This window comes from Mastigoproctus giganteus, chromosome 12, assembly GCF_048544385.1.
Source record: "Mastigoproctus giganteus isolate SK-2022 chromosome 12, ASM4854438v1, whole genome shotgun sequence".
Taxonomy (NCBI): Eukaryota; Metazoa; Arthropoda; class Arachnida; order Uropygi; family Thelyphonidae; genus Mastigoproctus; species Mastigoproctus giganteus.
The window spans coordinates 146,114,918-146,132,911 of NC_143586.1; the positions used below are offsets into that span (position 1 = coordinate 146,114,918).

A 17,994-nucleotide genomic window follows, 5' to 3' on the forward strand; every position below is an offset into this window, starting at 1 on the left:
ATGAAAAAAAAATGAAAAGCTATCACATCTCGTCAGGATGAAATTAAGAATACTAAACACTGTTGCACGTTTCTGCTGACTGCCTGAGGGAGCTATTGGTGCATGTGCATGCAACACAATAGAATTGGCACTGCAGCATATATGTGCATGTACCTAGGCTACGACAACACAGTATATATGTGCATGTACCTAGGCTACGACAACACAGTATATATGTAGAATATGCATCTAGGCTATTGAATTATTTTTAATATGTACAGTAAATTTTTGACTTAAACTTAATTGAAAACCGTGTTATAGTGAAACCTGTACTGTTTGAAGCTGTGCTAAGCGAAGTATTGCTGTATTTGTAATGTGCTTATGCCGAAAGAGATTAGAATCAGGGTAGTCACCAATTGAGATATATAATCTTCCCTAGAGAATCGAATGCCATTAAAGATAATCATAGGAGCAGAAGAATCCTTTTTGTGACGTGGTAGTAGAAATGGCAGATGACATAAAGAAAGCAAGCTTATATAGCATTAGTCAAAAAAAAAAAAAAAAAACCTACACAGTTTACCCAACCATACCCTTGAAGAATTTGTGTAGTTCTTCCTTGAATTCATTCAGCCCATCCACTTCCACAACAACAGATAGAAGCCTGTTCCAACAATCAACCACCTGCTGGCTGAAGGAAAACTTCCACATGTCTATCCTGCAACCACGCTTCCCCAACTTGAATTTATACCCCTCTCATGTCTGTAGTGAACAAGCAGAAGAATGCCATTAACATTCAGCTTACTCAATCCATTCAAGGCTTTAAACACCTAAATCAAATCTCCCTACAGGTGCCTAGTCTCAAGATACTGCAATTTGCAGAACTGAAGGCTTTCTAGGTAAGAGCACCCTTTTGTTCCCTTCCCTGCACCCATTCCAGCAATCTACATCCTTCCTAAAATGAGGCCTCCATACATGTATTTGAGGCAGGACTGAGTTTTAGAAGGATTAAAATCAACTAAGTTATCCTTTATTAGACTAGACAAAGACAGTAGCAAATTTAAAATTGAGAAAGGAGTTCGGCAAGGAGACACAATATCTCCAAAGTTGTTTACTGCTGCCCTTGAGGAAGCTTTCATAAGATTAGACTGGTTGCAGAAAGGAGTCAATGTGAATGGAGAGTACCTAAACTATTTACGATTTGCAGATGACATTGTAGTCATAAGCCATGATCCCAAAGAATTAGGGTAAAATCTTAATCAGTTATACGGAGTTTGTAAGGATTTTGGACTAAAGATGAATATGGCTAAAACAAAAGTAATGATGAACAAGTATGCCATAGAAAGGGATATAATGATTGAAGTAGCAGTAATTGAAAAGGTGGAGTAATATACTTATCTGAGACAAGTCATTAGCTGTAATAATGATAAATGGCTGGAAGTCAAGAGAAGAATAAATTTTGGATGGATAGCATTCAGGAAATATAGTCGCATACTGAGGAGCAATATCCCAAATTGTCTGAAACGTAAAATAATGAACCAATGTATACTACCCACCATGACTTATGAAAGTGAAACTTGGGCACTCACCAAAAGAATGGAAGAGAAGCTGAGAACGACACAGCGAAGAATGGAACGAATTATATTGGGAATAAGACCATTAGATAAGAAGAGAAACACATGGATTAGGCAGCAAACTCAAGTAAAGGACATTCTTATCAAAACTAAAGAACTAAAATGGTCTTGGGCAGGACACACAGCTTGAAGACATGATGACAGATGGACTAAGAGAATAACAGAATGGTACCAAAGAGGAGCTAGAAGAAAACCTAGAAGACAACGATGGAGATGGACAGATGAAATTCATGAGTTTGTGGGTAGTAAATGGATGGCCATTGTGCAAAACAGAAGGAACTAGAAAGTTGCTGGAGAGGCCTTCATCCTGTAGTGGATTGATAATGGCTGATGATGAAGAAGTTATCTTTGCCCCACTGGAGATCAGCATTTAAGGAATTGGTAGTGGATATTCAAGAATTTGAAGCTGTTTGTGCAGGGCGAGGTTTCTCTAACTGGAAGGTGGAATGCAATGTGCTATCATCAGCAAAAATATGGATAGGGTTTCTAGTCAGTGGAAGTAAAGTCATTAATATCCAAGAAGAAAAAGTGTGGGAGAAAACTGAACCTTTGGGGAACAACAGCATTAGTGGAGAAGTTAGAAGGCAGAGAGCCATCTACCATCACCCACAGTGAGCAGCCTGAGAGAAACTGGATACTCAATTACAAAAAACAGCTGGCAAACCATAAGATGAAAGCTTAGGTTAAAAAAAAAAAGTTTTAAAAGTTGTTTTAAAAAAAAAAAGGTTGGTTTAAAGAACATTCAGCAAATGTGGATGCTCTTTCCCCTGTAATCTCTGGTACGTAATACCACTATACAGTCATGGTAAATTATCTTCTGCTAAATGTGTACTATGCTTGTTTTTGGTTGTTTAACTTTATTTCAGTTGTTTCTAATACATCTCCAGAGTAACCATTTGAATTTTTATCATATATAGGTTTAATGGTTAAAAAAAATAGCATTTGATTTAAAATACATTCAGCATAAGTGGATGCACCTTCCCCCTGGTAGTTCATCATAGCAAGAATTTACTGAAGTACTTTTTTAATTTCAAGAAATTTTTAAATAAAATTAGAATTAAAGCCAAAAGCCAGTTTGTATAAACTTCATGCAGAAAGGAGGGATTACATCGCTCTTCTTTTTATGTAAGCATAATGTCACAGCATGCATTGTAATGAAGAAAATTACACTAGTTTAACACTTGTTGGTACACTATTTGAGTTTGCCCTTGTAGGTGGCTTGAGAAAGACAGATTTTCACTGTTACATCCAACATGAAATGTTATCCTTACATTAATCTATACGTGCATTTAACCATGTCCTTTTATGTGTATATCAGTTCTTTTTTTACTTCTGATTTTTTTTTTTTTTTTTTTTTAGTTAGTATTCAGGATGCTTATTAAAAGTAGTATATTTCAGTATCTAAACTTATTTCTACCTTATAATAAAAATTTTATATAATTTCAGTTAGTATATTATGTCAGCTGAAAAGCCTGGTGTTCCATATGCAGAACCACCTCCACCTTACAATAATCCTGTTCATGCTCCATATGGACAAGCTGCAGGTGAATTTATATATTTTAGATATATAATTTTATATAATAATTAGGTTGAAATAATTATGGTTCAGTATTTTATGATTTATTGTTTTTAATGTTTGATTATTGCATTTCCTTCTGATCTTTTGAAGGGAAAAAAAATTAAATGTCTGTGATTGTTTTCTTTTTTTGTAGTTATTAAAATACCATAGTGAGTTTGTTTTAATGTTTAACTCATAAAATAGAAAATTGTAATAAAATAATTATATTAAGTGATGTTTATTGTGTGGTTGGTGTATTTGGTAGTGCCTGCCTGGCAACCCAAAGGTCGCGGGTTCGAATCCTGCCTCTGGCTTGGATCAGAGTAAAATGCAAAAACTTTGGGAGGGAGGTGCATTATGGCCACAGAAGCCATAATGCACCTCCCAATGTGCCAACAACTAACAAAAAAAAAAGAAAAAGAAAAAAAAGATGTATTTGGTTTCTTAAGTGATGATTGTGAAATTACCCACTACATTTCTGGATTGTGGAAACTTCTCCCACAAAATCATTCATTTAAAAAGGGATACTCCCATAAATTATAACTTCATTAAACACTACATGATTTAAAAAAAAAATGGAACATGTTTATTGGTACAGTCAGTCCTCATATAACACGTGTTTACACTACACGAATTCGATCATACACGATTTCTAAATAGGGGAATGATATCTTATATAACACGAACCAAATTCGCTTATGCACGATTCGCTTTTGTGTTTACAAGAAATGGCAGTCAGACCGGAATCACCCCAACTGAACGCAACACGATAGGAATGAAGAAAAGATCCTGAAAATGTATTTATGTTTTTTATATCAGTGAAGGGGAAACACATTTCACCATAATAACGTAAAAACCAACACAATTCCAGCTATCGGTATAATTGCAAATGCAATTAGATCGAGTTTACTACCAGTTTATAACAGATTCCAATAGCAGCAATGCAACTGGAAATTGTTTTTATTGTTTTATGGTAGTAACCCTTAGAAATGTGCTTTAGTAAAATGTGAGGTGTTAATAGTGTATCTCTGCCTTTACGGTGTTGTTTATTCAGTTACTACACACACACGCAGCTTTGTTTATGTGTATCAAGCGTGCCTCCCCGTTTTGTAATTGTGATTTATTCCCTAAAAATGAGTAAAATACTTAAAAGGTGTGAAAAGGAAGCGTCCTGGTGAAGACACTGCAGATTCAGAGAGAAAAAGAAAAGCAATATTGATAAACAGAGGCGGATTGGGTCAAAAATTCTTACCCAGGAAAATTTATAGTGGCCTCATACTATGGTTTATGGCCAAAATCACACCAGCCTCTGGCCCACCGGGGTTTCCCCGGTAAGGCTTATGGCCAGTCCGCCTCTGTCGATAGAGAAAAAATATGAAATTGTGAAACGCTTTGAGCGAAATGAAAGACCATGTGATATTGCATGTGCTACAGGCCTAAATGAGGCAACGCCGAGAATTACAAAGAATGCAGAGAAAATAAAAAAAAAAAACTTTCATAGCAGGAACATAGCAAAGTGTAATTAAAAGCCATTAGATTAAGACACAAGGAATTGGAAGAGATGGAACGGCTGTCATCTCTTTGGATAGAAAATCAAACAAAAAACAAGTTTGCTTACGATAGAAGCAAAAGCATTAGCAATATTTTATTACGTAATAGTCGTAATAAAATATGTAAGTATTTTATTACCATTATTTATTGTGTTTGGTAATGTTTTGGTTAAAAATGTGTGTTCAATCTTGGGTGGTCAGCACCTAACCCTATTTTTCCCATAGGGCCTGTTGTTTATATTGCACGATTTTGCATTGTACGAGGGTTTCTAGGAACACAACTATCGTGCTATACGAGGACTGACTGTACTTATATAACAAAACAGATAAATTTATTCAGTAGAAAACGTTCTCTGTGGTTAGGAATCATAGAAAGTATGGTTGACAAACAGGATATGGTAGCAGCATTCCATAACTATAGAAAAACGTAATCGGGAACCTTTCAGGGATTGTCGCTATCCCTTCTTTAGCATATCTAATCACAATATAACATGAGCATATACAAATGTAATGTCTGAAATTTGGCAGCCTAGAGACTGTTGGTTTTTGGATAATAAATTTAACCGAACATGAAATGTCAAAATTCAGACTGATAAAGGGGGAATGCATCGGCAGTACAACCATTTACATTTTAAAAAAAAAAATTTAATATTATTAATTTATTTTTATTAATTACATTATATTATTTTTTTTCTTATTTATTCTTCAGACTGTTGATCAATATTTGAAAATGAGAAACTTTGCACTGTGAAGTTGCTGAAGGGATTACCTATAAAATTTTTTCTGGTCCATTAAAAAAATAAAATAACAAAGACAAGAATAAACAGAAACAGATTATCACATAGGAATTTTTCACTTAAATGGACAAGAAGATTTTTGCATTTTTCTTTTAAGAATAAAAGTCGATGCTTTTAGATTTTCCCCCTACCCCCAATAGTAGTAGTAATGGCAAATAATACAAGAAAGCAAGCGTCAGCAAAAAAAAAACCTACACAGTTCATCCATCTGTACCCTCCAAGAATTTGTCTAGTTCTCCTTTGAATTTATTCAACCCATCCACTTCCACAACAACAGATGAAAGCCTGTTCCAACAATCAGCCACTCTCTGGTTGAAGGCAAACTTCCACACATCTATCTTGCAACCATCCTTCCTCAGCTTGAATTTATCCCCCGTCGTGTGTAGTCTCATCAAGTGGAATAATGTTATTAATGTTCAGCTTACCCAATTCATTCAAGGCTTTAAACACCTCAGTCAGATCTCCCCACAGGTGCTTAGTCTTGAGAAACTGCAGTTTGCAGAACTGAAGTTTTTCTAGGTAAGGACACCCTTTTGTTCCCTTCACCAGTCTGGTTGCACTTCTCTGCACATGTTCCAGCAGATCTGTATCCTTCTTAAAGTGAGGCCTCCAGACCTGTATACAGTAGTCAAGATGCAGCCTAGCCAAAGGGATAATTACTTCCTTATCCCTTCTAACAAAGTTTCTGTATATCACTGACAAACCCTGTGAGCTGTTCTGGCAGCATGTCAGCACTGCTCAGAGAATTTCATATTTGACTGCACAATTAACCCCAGGCCTTTCATTTTCCACTATCCTGAGCATAGCACTACACAGTTGATAAGTTACTCTAGGGTTACTGCTACCCATATGCGCAGTACCTTGCATTTGTTGATGTTAAAATTTCAACTGCCATTTCTCAGTTGGTCAACCCAATTTTCTTAGATTTTGTTGCAGTAGCTCATCTTGATGGCTGTTGTTAACCAGCATGCCATTCTTCGTATTATCTGCAAACTTGGGCATTAAGGCTGATATACCTTCATCAATATCATTGATAAATATTGAAAATAACAATGGGCCCAGCACTGTACTGTGGGGTACTCCACTAATAACATTAGTTCATGAAGAGCAGTGCCCATTATAACCACTCTCTTTTTTCTTCCACTTGACCATCCCTTTATCCATAGCAGTAACTTGCCGTTAATGCCACATTGCTTCAGTTTGTACAGCTGTCTTTTATGTGCAACAGTATCAGAAGTCTTCCCGAAATCCAAGTATATGATGTCAAAATTACTTTTTCCAGTTCCTTATTCATTGTATCATATTAACCTATCAGATTGGTTAGGCAAGATTGCCCCCTTAACAAATCCATGCTGTGATTGCAGTATAATTGCATACCTGTCCTGATGGTCTTGCATTATGTCTTTAACCAGTGATTCCATTATTTTACCTGGAACAGATGTTAACCTAGCAGGTCTGTAATTACTCATGTCGCCTTTCGATTTCCCCTTTATGAATTGGGGATACATTTGCAGATCTCTAGTCCATAGGGACCAGCCCTGAATTCTAGGATTCTCTCATAATTAGAGCTAAGGGTTTACTTAACACTTTTGCTGCCTACCTTAATATAATTGGATAGATTCTTTCCATCCCAGGTGCCTTTTTATGTCCACCTTCAACAATTTCCCCTCGACTTTCAGTTATCATAAAGTCATTATCTTCATGTTAAAGTTTGATAAACGTCTTGTATCCCCTTCCTAATATGTGAATGTAGTTGCAAAATACCTATTCAATTTGTCTGTAACCCAGTCAGGGTCATCAGCAGTTAACCCATAGACATCAAGTGACCTGATGTGATTTAACCCATTCATTCTGTTGGTTGTATAACCATACAAGTCTCTGCTATTTTTCTTTGCATTCTTTGCTAGAGTCTTCTCATAATCTGGCCTTAGCTTGCCTAACCTCCTTTGTGACTTGATTATAGACTAATTTATATCTACCATAGGCTTCTGTATCACCTGATAATTTATATGCATCCCATGCACTTTTTTCTCTGCCATGTATATCAGTAGTTCATCTGACATCCATTTAAGTCTAAGCTTCAAACAGTTTTTTTTTTTTGTTGATATGAAAAGCCTAGTAGCTTCTTTGATTACTTCCCTGAATACTTCCCATTTAGAATTTGATTTGCTGTTGGTAACATCATCACTGCAAAGAATTAAAAACTGTCTGAGACCCCTGTAGTCACCCTTATGAAAGCAAAAGCCTTTACCTTTGACAGTAGTTATGCTTTTATTAAAATTCATATTAGTAAACTGTGATCACCACCACTCAGTTAGTCTTTTACCTGCAGAGTATTAATGCATGAAGAATAACTACTGATAATCAGATCAAGAGTATTACTCCCTCTAGTTGCCTCCCGAACATGCTGCTTTAGAAAACAATCATCCAATAAATCCACAAAAGCCTTGCTAGTGTGTGAGTGACCAACCCATAAATTCTAGTCAGCATCTGGAAAGTTAAAATCTCCCATTATGAGACATTCTGATTTGCTGGCCTACTTTATTTCTCTGTATAACTGTTTGGTATACTCATTACAATTATCATTACAATCATTAGGCCTGTAACATGCTCCTACTCTCAATTTTGTTTTCCCAGTGCTTATATCACACCAAATTCCTCCCAGGGGCTCACGTCTGGTAAGTATGGGTGTGGCACACCCAGGGTCCTGAGCTGGATATCATCATTCTTCTCTTTCTTGGTGATTCCCTTCTACTTCTCTCTCTCTCTCTATCAGGGTGACCCAGAAAATTTTTTTGGCTGGTGTACCATAAGCCTCAGGCTTCTTTGCACCATATGGCTAATAATAATAATTATAAATTGACTCAACATTGCACTTGTTACTCATCAGTTGGATGTGCTCACTGCCTTAGATTTAATATGCTTCTTAACTAAAAACATAAACCCTCCACCTCTCCTGTCCTTCCTGTATACATTGTACTCCCCATATTCAAATTTAGCATCACTTAATGTCTAAGTGGCACCATGTTTCCGCTGTTCGTACAGTGACTCATTTGACTGCTTAATCAGTACTTCAAATTCATCAAATTTATTTACAATGTTTCTGGCATTAGCATTAGTAGAGGCATTTGATGCAAGAAAGCAAGCTTATGCAGCATCAGCCAAAAAAAAAAAAAAAAAAAAAAACCACTTCCACTTCACCCCTCTGTTCGTTCAAAATACCTGTCCAGCTGAGCCTTAAACTTATTTAGGCTATCAACTTCCACGACAAGGGATGGAAGTCTGTTCCACCAACCAACCACTCGCTGGCTAAAGGCAAATTTCCGCACATCTATCCTACATCTGTCTTTCCTCAATTTGAATTTATGCCCTCTCAGGTGATTATTCTGAGCGAGAGGAAGAATCCCATCAGCATTGAGCATGCTCAAACCATTCAATGCTTTATACACCTCTATCAGATCACCTCGCTGGTGACTAGTCTCCAGACACTGTAATTTGCAAAACTTAAGCCTTTCTTCGTAAGAGCACCCCTTTGTTCCATTCACTAATCTTGTTGCCCTTCTCTGTACTCGTTCCAGCAGCTCTACATCCTTCTTGAAATGAGGCCTCCAGACCTGTATACAGTACTCTAGGTGTGGCCTGACCATTGCCTTATACAAGGGAATAATCACCTTCTTATCCCTGCTAGAAAAATTCCTATATATCATTGACAATACACCATGAGCTACTCTTGCAGCCCGTCTGCACTGCTCAGAGAACTTCATATCTGCCTGCACAACCACCCCCAGGTCCCTTTCATTCTCTACCACTGTCAGTGTAGTACCACAGAGTTGATGCATTGCTCTGGGGTTGCTGTTTCCCATGTGTAGTACTTTACATTTGTCAATGTTAAACTTCATTTGCCACCTCTCAGCCCATCTGCTCAACCTTTCCAGATCCTGTTGCAGCAGCAGCATAGCGTCAGTAGTGTCCTTAACAACCCTGCCTACCTTTGTATCGTCTGCAAACTTCGACATTAAGCTTGATATACCATCATCAATATCATTTATGAATACAGAAAACAATAAAGGACCCAACACTGAGCCCTGAGGGACTCCACTAATAACATTAGTCCACGATGAGCAGTGTCCATTGATTACCACTCTCTGTCTTCTCCCCCTCAGCCACCCCTTTATCCACAGCAGCAATTTTCCTCTAATGTCACACTGCTCCAATTTGTGCAGCAGTCTTCCATGTGCAGCAGTATCAAAAGCCTTTCTAAGATCCAAGTATATAATATCAAAGTTATTCCCTGCATCCAGTTCCTTTGTGACTGCATCATAGTATCCAATCAAATTGGTCAGGCAAGACTTCCCCTTAACAAAACCATGCTGTGTCCGAGCTATAACTGAAGTCTTGTCTAAATGATCCTGCAGTGCTTCTTTAACTAGTGCCTCCATTAATTTTCCTGGAACAGAAGTTAAACTCACAGGTCTATAATTACTTGTGTCAGCCTTTGATCCTCCTTTGTGAATTGGGGTCACATTTGCACATCTCCAGTCTGTGGGTACCTCCCCTGAGTCCAAGGAAGCTCTCATAATTATGGCTAAGGGTTTGCTTACTTCCTCTGCTGCCTCCTTTAATATAACTGGATAGATCCCATCCACTCTGGGTGCCTTTCTTGTGTTTATCTTCAACAATTTCTCCTCCACTTTACTCTCAGTTATTACAAGATTCTCTAGCTTACTGCTAGAGTTGAATACACCTCTGGCTTTCTCCTCGCTAAATAACTCCTCCTGTGTGAATGTCGATGCAAAATATTCATTTAGTTTGTTAGCTACCTGAGCAGGATCATCAACAGTTGACCCATCGATATCAAGTGGACCAATCTGATTCATCCCCTTCCTTCTAGAGTTTACATAAGTAAAGAACTCTTTGCTGTTTTTCTTTGCATCCCTTGCCAAAGATTTCTCGTAATCTGCATTTGCCTGCCTAACCTCCTTTGTAACTTGGTTACAGATCAACTTGTATCTCTCATAGGCTTCTGTGTCATGTGTTAATTTGTATGTATCCCATGCATGTTTCTTCTCTGCCATATGCCTCATCAGTTCATCTGACATCCATTTAGGCCTAAACCTTGAACAATATTTCTTAGTTGGTATGTAAAGCCTAGTAGCTTCCAAGATAAGTTCTTTGAATGCTTCCCATTTTGCATTTGCTGTTGGTAACATCATCAGTTGGTCCCACTGTATAGAATTTAAATACTGTCTCAGTCCATCGTAGTCGCCTTTACGAAAGCAATAACCCTTCCCTTTACCCCTAATGGTAGTTACCTCTTTGAGTAAATCCCACTTCAGCACACTGTGATCACTGCCACCTAGTGGTTCATTTATCTGCAGATTCTTAATGCATGAAGAATCACTGCTGATAATCAAATCAAGAGTATTCCTCCCTCTAGTTGCCTCCCGAACATGCTGATGTAGAAAACAATCATCCAATAAATCCACAAAAGCCTTGCTAGTGTGTGAGTGACCAGCCCCCAAATTCCAATCAATATCTGGGAAATTAAAATCTCCCATTATAAGACTCTCTGATTTACTGGCCCACTCTATTTCCCTGTTCAGTTTTTTATTATACTCATCAGAGTCATTAGGCCTATAGCACACTCCTACTCTCAATTTTGATCTCCCAATGCTTATGTCACACTAAACTGACTCGACACTGCACTGTCCAGCGATGTCCACTGGCTTCACTTCCTTGGATTTTATGTATTTCTTAACTAATAGCATAACCCCTCCTCCCTTCTTATCCAGTCTATCCTTTCTGTAGACGTTGTACTCCCCAAATTCCAGTTCTGCATTCCTTATATCTGTGTGACACCAAGTCTCTGATATCCCAACAATATCTGCCTTTGATGTTTTGAGCAATACTTCAAATTCATCAAATTTATTTACTAAACTCCTAGCATTGGTGTACACGCAAGTATATATTAATATGTATACTTGCGTGTACACCTGTAGTGTGTACTGGCATTAATATTCATGCAAGTTAAATGGCAATATGGCCTTGAGAAAGAGGTGTCAATCACTTCAGTGATTGACACCACTTTCTCACTGTTTTGGTGGCCAACCAAAAGTTTTCCATGACTATAGAAACACCCTCAATTGCTAACAGGGTTTTTTGTTTTACTGAATTATACACATACTTGTGTGGTCTCGTTGAGAATGAAATTCTCTGTAGCTGTGCTTGAATATACCTGTAATACAATACATGCATGCTTGTTTTTACTTAATAATATATGTGGAACTTAATTAGAATTTCAAGAGTAACGAATATAGTTGTAATAACCACCATATTTGTTATGCTGAGCTATCAAGCAAACTTTGTTGTGTGGGTTTTTTATTTCCATGCAATGCAAATGACATGACCCGCGGTTGGTACTCTCCCACAATTTAGAAATTAGTAGATTTAACTAATACCTCTATTAATAAGAATTAATATTAATACATCTTAATTTTCAAAGCAAATAAATGTTCAGAATGACAACACTGCATTCTTGATAAAATCAGAGTTCAGAAATATGAACCAAAATACCACCCTCCTTTGTTAGCAATTCAGTGAAATCCGCATTTTCTGTCAACATTTATTATAGCCCAGTGAGAGAGAGGAGTACAGAGAAATGCCTTGAATGTTACTTAGGCTGATAGGTGATGAACCAATTATAGTACAGTAAACCCCCGCTATTCGCGGTATCTGTATTCGCGGTCGCTGATTTAATATAAAATGAAACCAAAAAAAAAAGAATTTTAAAGCGCCGTGAACATTTTCAGCCATAAAAAAACATGGGCGTGGCTAAAATTATCTTCCCCTGTCAAAACAGCGCTCAGGGGGGAGAGGGGTGTCAAAATCGCGAGCGTGGATGTTTCTCGCTAATCCTTGTTCAGTATGTGTTATGCGCTTGCCATGGAAGATTTCGTCGTTTGCTTTTAATTTATATGCTTATAAATTGAATAAATTTATCAATTTATAAATTGATATGCTTACAAAAGTGATAAATCTACCGTTTTGCAGTGTAAAACAGACTTTTTCGAGTGTGTTAACGGAAGAAAGTGACTTTATTGTGGACAAGTTCTTTCTAACCCCTACAAAAATATGGCTACGAATAACAAGGGAAATGTGAAAAGATCAAAGAAGGTGATGATATTAGCGAATAAAATTGAGTTATTAGATAAAATTTCTAATGGTGAAAGTGTCTCCTCAGTGGCAAAATATTATAAAATCAATTAGTCAGCGGTATGATTAATCGTACCGTTGATTAATGATCAATCATTAGTCAATAGATTTCTTCCGATCAATCGTAATCGGAAGAAAAAATCCGCTGTAGTGTCTGTGAAAATGCGCTAATTGCTTCAAAAATTTGCTCTGTAACTCGTGATGTTAAATTAGAAAAAATGGAAAAGGTTTTAAACCTGTGGATAGAAGCCGAACTCAAAATAAAATTCCGTTAAGTTCACTCATCATTCGTGAAAAGGCAAAACCCCTTTATCAACACTTTAGCGAAACGGGTGATAGCACCAGCGGGATAAGTTTTTTAGTTAGCAAAGGCGCTGGTTTGAAAGATTTGTTTGAAATTTCTAATAAATATTATATTTAATATTAAATTGTTTCTTATTTTCATTTCGATGCTATATTGTTGCATTTCACTATGTACATAGTCATATTATGAAGGTACATATAATACATGGCGCCTCCGTAGCCAGGTGGGAAGGAGCACACACTTCTTGATTAGACCGGGGTTCGAGCCCCGTCACCACCAAATACGGAGGATACGGAAAGGTCAAGGCAATGACCGCCGCATATTCCCGGAGCAGTATGGCCTTAGTTGCTAATGCTCCAAAATAACAAAACATATAATACATACATAGACAAAATTTTAGACTAGTTTTTCTTATATATTTCATACTTTGGAAAGGAACCCCTTTATTACTATGGGAGCCATAACTCAGTATTCACGTTTTCGGTATTCGCGGCAATTCTCAGGAACGTAACCCCCGCTATTCGCGGGGGTTTACTGTACTGCATATCACCTTAAGTGTTTTTATGTACAGTGAAGGTATGGCCATGTTTATATTCAAATGCAATTTTTGAAGAAAAAAAAATATAATAAATAATAATTAAATAAATAAATCTTGTAAATTTTGAATTTTGTTTTGTTGCCAAACAAAATCCACATGTTTTGTTGAGAGTGAGATCTCTGCATGTGAGATCTCTACTTATAGCAGTTGAAAATGCTGAATTGCCATAAATAAATGTATAGGCACAAAGCCCGCTAATGTAGTTTTTGAAAGTGTTAGGTTAAATATTGTTTAATTTTACTTTAATATAACTGAGTTTGGAGAGCTAGTTCATTAGTGTTATTCAGAAAATGAGTTTTGCATCAAATTGAAATGACTCCATTTTTGTGGGCGCCTCTGTAGCCAGGTAGGCAGGAGTAGCAGTGCATAGCACACACTTCTTGATTAGACCCAGGTTCAAGCCCATGATCCCCAAATATGGAGGATGCAGAAAGGTCAAGGGAATGACCCCCGCATATCCCCGGAGCAATATGGCCTTAGTTGCTAATGTTGCAAATAACAATAATAAGTCCATTTTCATGTGTTGCGGGGGGGGACACAAATCTTAATGTCCAGATTCCAGGTTATTTTATGTTTTGGACAGCTGGATTTTGGATGGGCTGGTTGTATAAAGATGTTGGTAAAAGGGCCCAGATCCTTCTGAAGAAGGGATATTGCAGATTCCTTAAAGCTTCATGGTTACAGATTTTCTATAGTTTGACATTTATAAGGTAACTGTAGTATTTTCCACCATTCCCTATTATAGTTCAGCTTCTATCCACTGGAGGCCTTTCTACAGAAAGGATTGTTGTAAAAGTGTGTTTTAAAAATTAATAGTTATTTTAGAGCAAAGACCTGTTAAAATTTCTTTTAGTCAGGAAAATATTAAGAATGGTAGAATAACATCTATAAAACTCACTGGAATTTATGGTCTTGTGTCTGGCTTTGCAGGTTGGCTTAAATTTAGTGAAACAGTAGCTTCTAAATTTGATGGCAGTTGACTTGATAAATAGGCTAATAATGGACATAAATGTGCATTATTCACTGTACATTTATGTTCAATGTTCACTGTACATTCACTTGATATCAACAATCATTTGGTGATATCAAGTGAATGTAGAGTGAAGCATAACTTGTATGAAAGAATGGGGTTACTCTTTCTCATCATGTGACACTGTTGAAGTAGTTTGAGAGTATGTTTCCAGATAGTAAATTTGCTTGTCAAATGAAACTCCGTGAAACTAAAATGTCTTATTGTCTAGGCCAGGTGTTCTCAAATGCTCTATATGGCCCCCCAGAAGTCGATCACATTTGCAGGGAGTCTAGTGATTGAAAGGGCATTGACTGACAATGATTTGCAACTTAAGGTGACTTATGGTTGCGATGGTCAGTTGGTAAGCTTATTTTAGCTTAGCAATTGACAAGCTGTAGATCACCTTGAGGATTTGGGCATAACCGTTTTCAGCTCCCTCTATCCCTCTTATTTTGCATCTATGAGAGAACAAGTGGAGGCTGTCCACATTAGTTTTAATACTTCCACCATAGTGAAAACATCAGATCAGTGACCTCTGTCTTTCATTTCTTGAAGAACTCTTAGTATTAGTATTAATAGTGGAAAATGATGCAAGAAAGCAAGCTTGTACAGCATCAGCGGAAAAAAAGAAAGTGTTATCACAAATCGGCTTTTGTGCGTAATTGATACCCGTGATAACTCAAGAAGTAGTATCAATATTATAAATATTTTCCCAAACTATTTTTTAAGAATTTCACAATATGTGACCAGAGGACATTCTTCAGCCTGAGAGTTTCTAAGTCTGTTTTAGTCAGAAAGTAAGTACGTATATATATTTTTTATTGATTTAATTAATTTACCTCCTGATATTGCTTTGATTTACATTGAGAATACATTCCAGGAGAGCATGATAAAAATCAAAACTAGATTTTTGTTATCACATTAATTCAAGTGTATACCGAGGCAATATGTTTTTAGTAAGTATTCTGTGCCAAAATTTTAAGTAAACACTTTTCAGATTAAGAAGGGCATGTCAGTGCTCTTTTCAAGAGTATTGCCATGTGCTTGTTAATGCTCATCAGGCCCATCTTACGCATTGAGGATGAAATATTGATGAAATTCTTCAATAACAGTTTCCATTACTTTAGTTTTACTTATTTTCTTGATTTAAAATTTCAGACGTTTTCTGCATTCTGTTGGAATACATATAATGTTTACATTAATATAATAGAGAAAGTAAAAGTAAAGTGCAGCCATTATCAACCCACTGCAGGATGGAAGCCTCCTCAACAATTCATGCTGAGGGAAATGGACCATAATCTGCCACGCTGGTCCAGTGCGGGTTGGCAGATTGACCGTATTCAGCAGTCGGGGCTTGAACCCCGGTCTACTCCAAGAGCGTGTGCTACTGCACTCCCGCTCCTGCTCACTCGGCTATGGAGGCCGTCATAGAGAAAGTAAGTATATATAATGTGATTCTTAATTACTGACTACTTGATTGGTGATCGATGACAGCACAGTAAGTTCCAAAAGGGGGGGGTCGGTCGATGGACTCAATTTCGAGGACCCCTGATCTAGGCCATCACTTTCACAAAGAAACCACACAGAAACCAAACGATGACAGAACATGAACTGAGTGACATTTTATGTAGATAACACCTGGATGTGCATATATGAATCTAGAATTAAAGTATGATGAGAATGGACAACTGTTTTTTTAAGGCATCTATCCTTGGGCATGGAACATCAGTTATTTTAAAACATTTTAATACCGTTAGTCATTTTGCAGCATGTGAGCACAACTAATTTAGATGGACCACCTGTAAATATTTAAATACCAAAAGATATGTAGAGTATACCAGAAAGATGTATATACATTTTCAACATAAATATTTAATCATGTATTTATAGTTGAACTTAAATTTGCCTTTGATTAGTAGGTTTTGCTGATAAAAGACGTTTATCAATTGTTAAAACAAAATAATGTAAAGGATAATAAACAACATGGCATTGGATGTTTAATGTTCAAAAAATGCAAAGCAAATTTAAAGTGGTAATGGAAATCTGAGAATGAGTGTACAGTTTGGAGACTGCAGATGTGAATTTGCAAATTCACATGAACAGTTTCAAGAATTCATGACAAATTTGAAGCTTACAGTACTGTGAGAGATTTGTGCAAGCAAAGATGTGGGAGGTCCTGCTCATTGGGTGAGGAAAATTGTGATATGGTGTTGCAGTAATTTGTAAATTTGTACATTTACCACAAAAGTCTGTAAGGCAAGCTGTAGTAGTAGTAGTAGTAGTGGCATGTGATGCAAGAAAGCAAGTGTATGAGCTTATGCAGCATCAGCCAAAAAAAAAAAAAAAAAAAATCACATTATTCCCTCCAAATGCCTGTCCAGTTCCTCCTTAAATTTATTCAACCTATCAACTTCCACAACGACAGATGGAAGTTTGTTCCAGCAATTAACCACCCGCTGGCTAAAGGCAAATTTCCACACATCTATTCTACTTCTGTCCTTTCTTAATTTGAATTTATGCCCCCTTAGGTTCGTAATCTGAACAAGTGGAAGGATTCCATCAGAATTCAGCGTGCTCAACCCATTCAAGGCCTTATACACCTCAATCAGTCTTTTACCTGCAAATTCTTAATGGTAAAGGGAAAAGCTTTTTCTTTCGTAGGAGTGACTACAGTGGTCTCAGACAGTTTTTTAATTCTATGCAGTGGGACCAACTGATGATGTTACCAACAGAAAATTCTAAATGGGAAGCAATGAAGGAATTAATCTTGGAAGCTACTAAGCTTTTCATACCTACTAAGAAATACTGTTCAAGGTTTAGGCTTAAATGGATGTCAGATGAACTAATGAGAAAAGAAGCAGAGAAGAAACGTGTGTGGGATCCCTATAAATTATCAGTTGATACAGAAGCCTGTGGTATATATAAATTAGTCTGTAATCAAATCACAAAGGAGGTTATGCAAGTTAAGGCATGTTATGAGAAGTTTCTGGCAAAGAATGCAAAGAAAGACAGCAAAGACTTCTATGTTTATATTAACAGTAAAGGAAGTGGTTGAATTACATCCTTGGATTCAGGGGAGATCCCTGTGGACTGGTGATGTGCAAATGTATCCACATTTAATAAAGGGGGATCAAAAGGTGATATAAGTAATTACAGACCTGTCAGCTTAATATCTGTTCCAGGGAAAATAATGAAATCACTGGTTAAAAGAAATAATGTAGGACAATTTGGACAGGCATGCAATTATACTGCAATCACAGCATGGATTTGATAAGGGGTTGGTCTTGTTTAACCAATCTAGTATGTTACTGTGATGCAGGGACTAAGGAACTGGATGCAAAAAATAATTTTGA

The 17,994-nt window shown here is 37.0% G+C and overlaps 1 protein-coding gene across 4 annotated transcripts in view; it reads left to right on the forward strand.

The window, feature by feature from the left end:
• The window catches only part of LOC150077487 (LITAF domain-containing protein-like), a 103,330-nt gene that overhangs the window by 33,916 nt on the left and 51,420 nt on the right, over positions 1-17,994 (forward strand). For all 4 annotated transcript variants that reach the window (XM_090386392.1, XM_090386395.1, XM_090386394.1 and 1 more), the window contains exon 2: positions 3,057-3,154. In XM_090386392.1, the coding sequence (XP_090242518.1) occupies positions 3,067-3,154 (88 nt within the window). In that variant the 5' untranslated portion in view covers positions 3,057-3,066. The remainder of the gene's footprint in view (positions 1-3,056; positions 3,155-17,994) is intronic.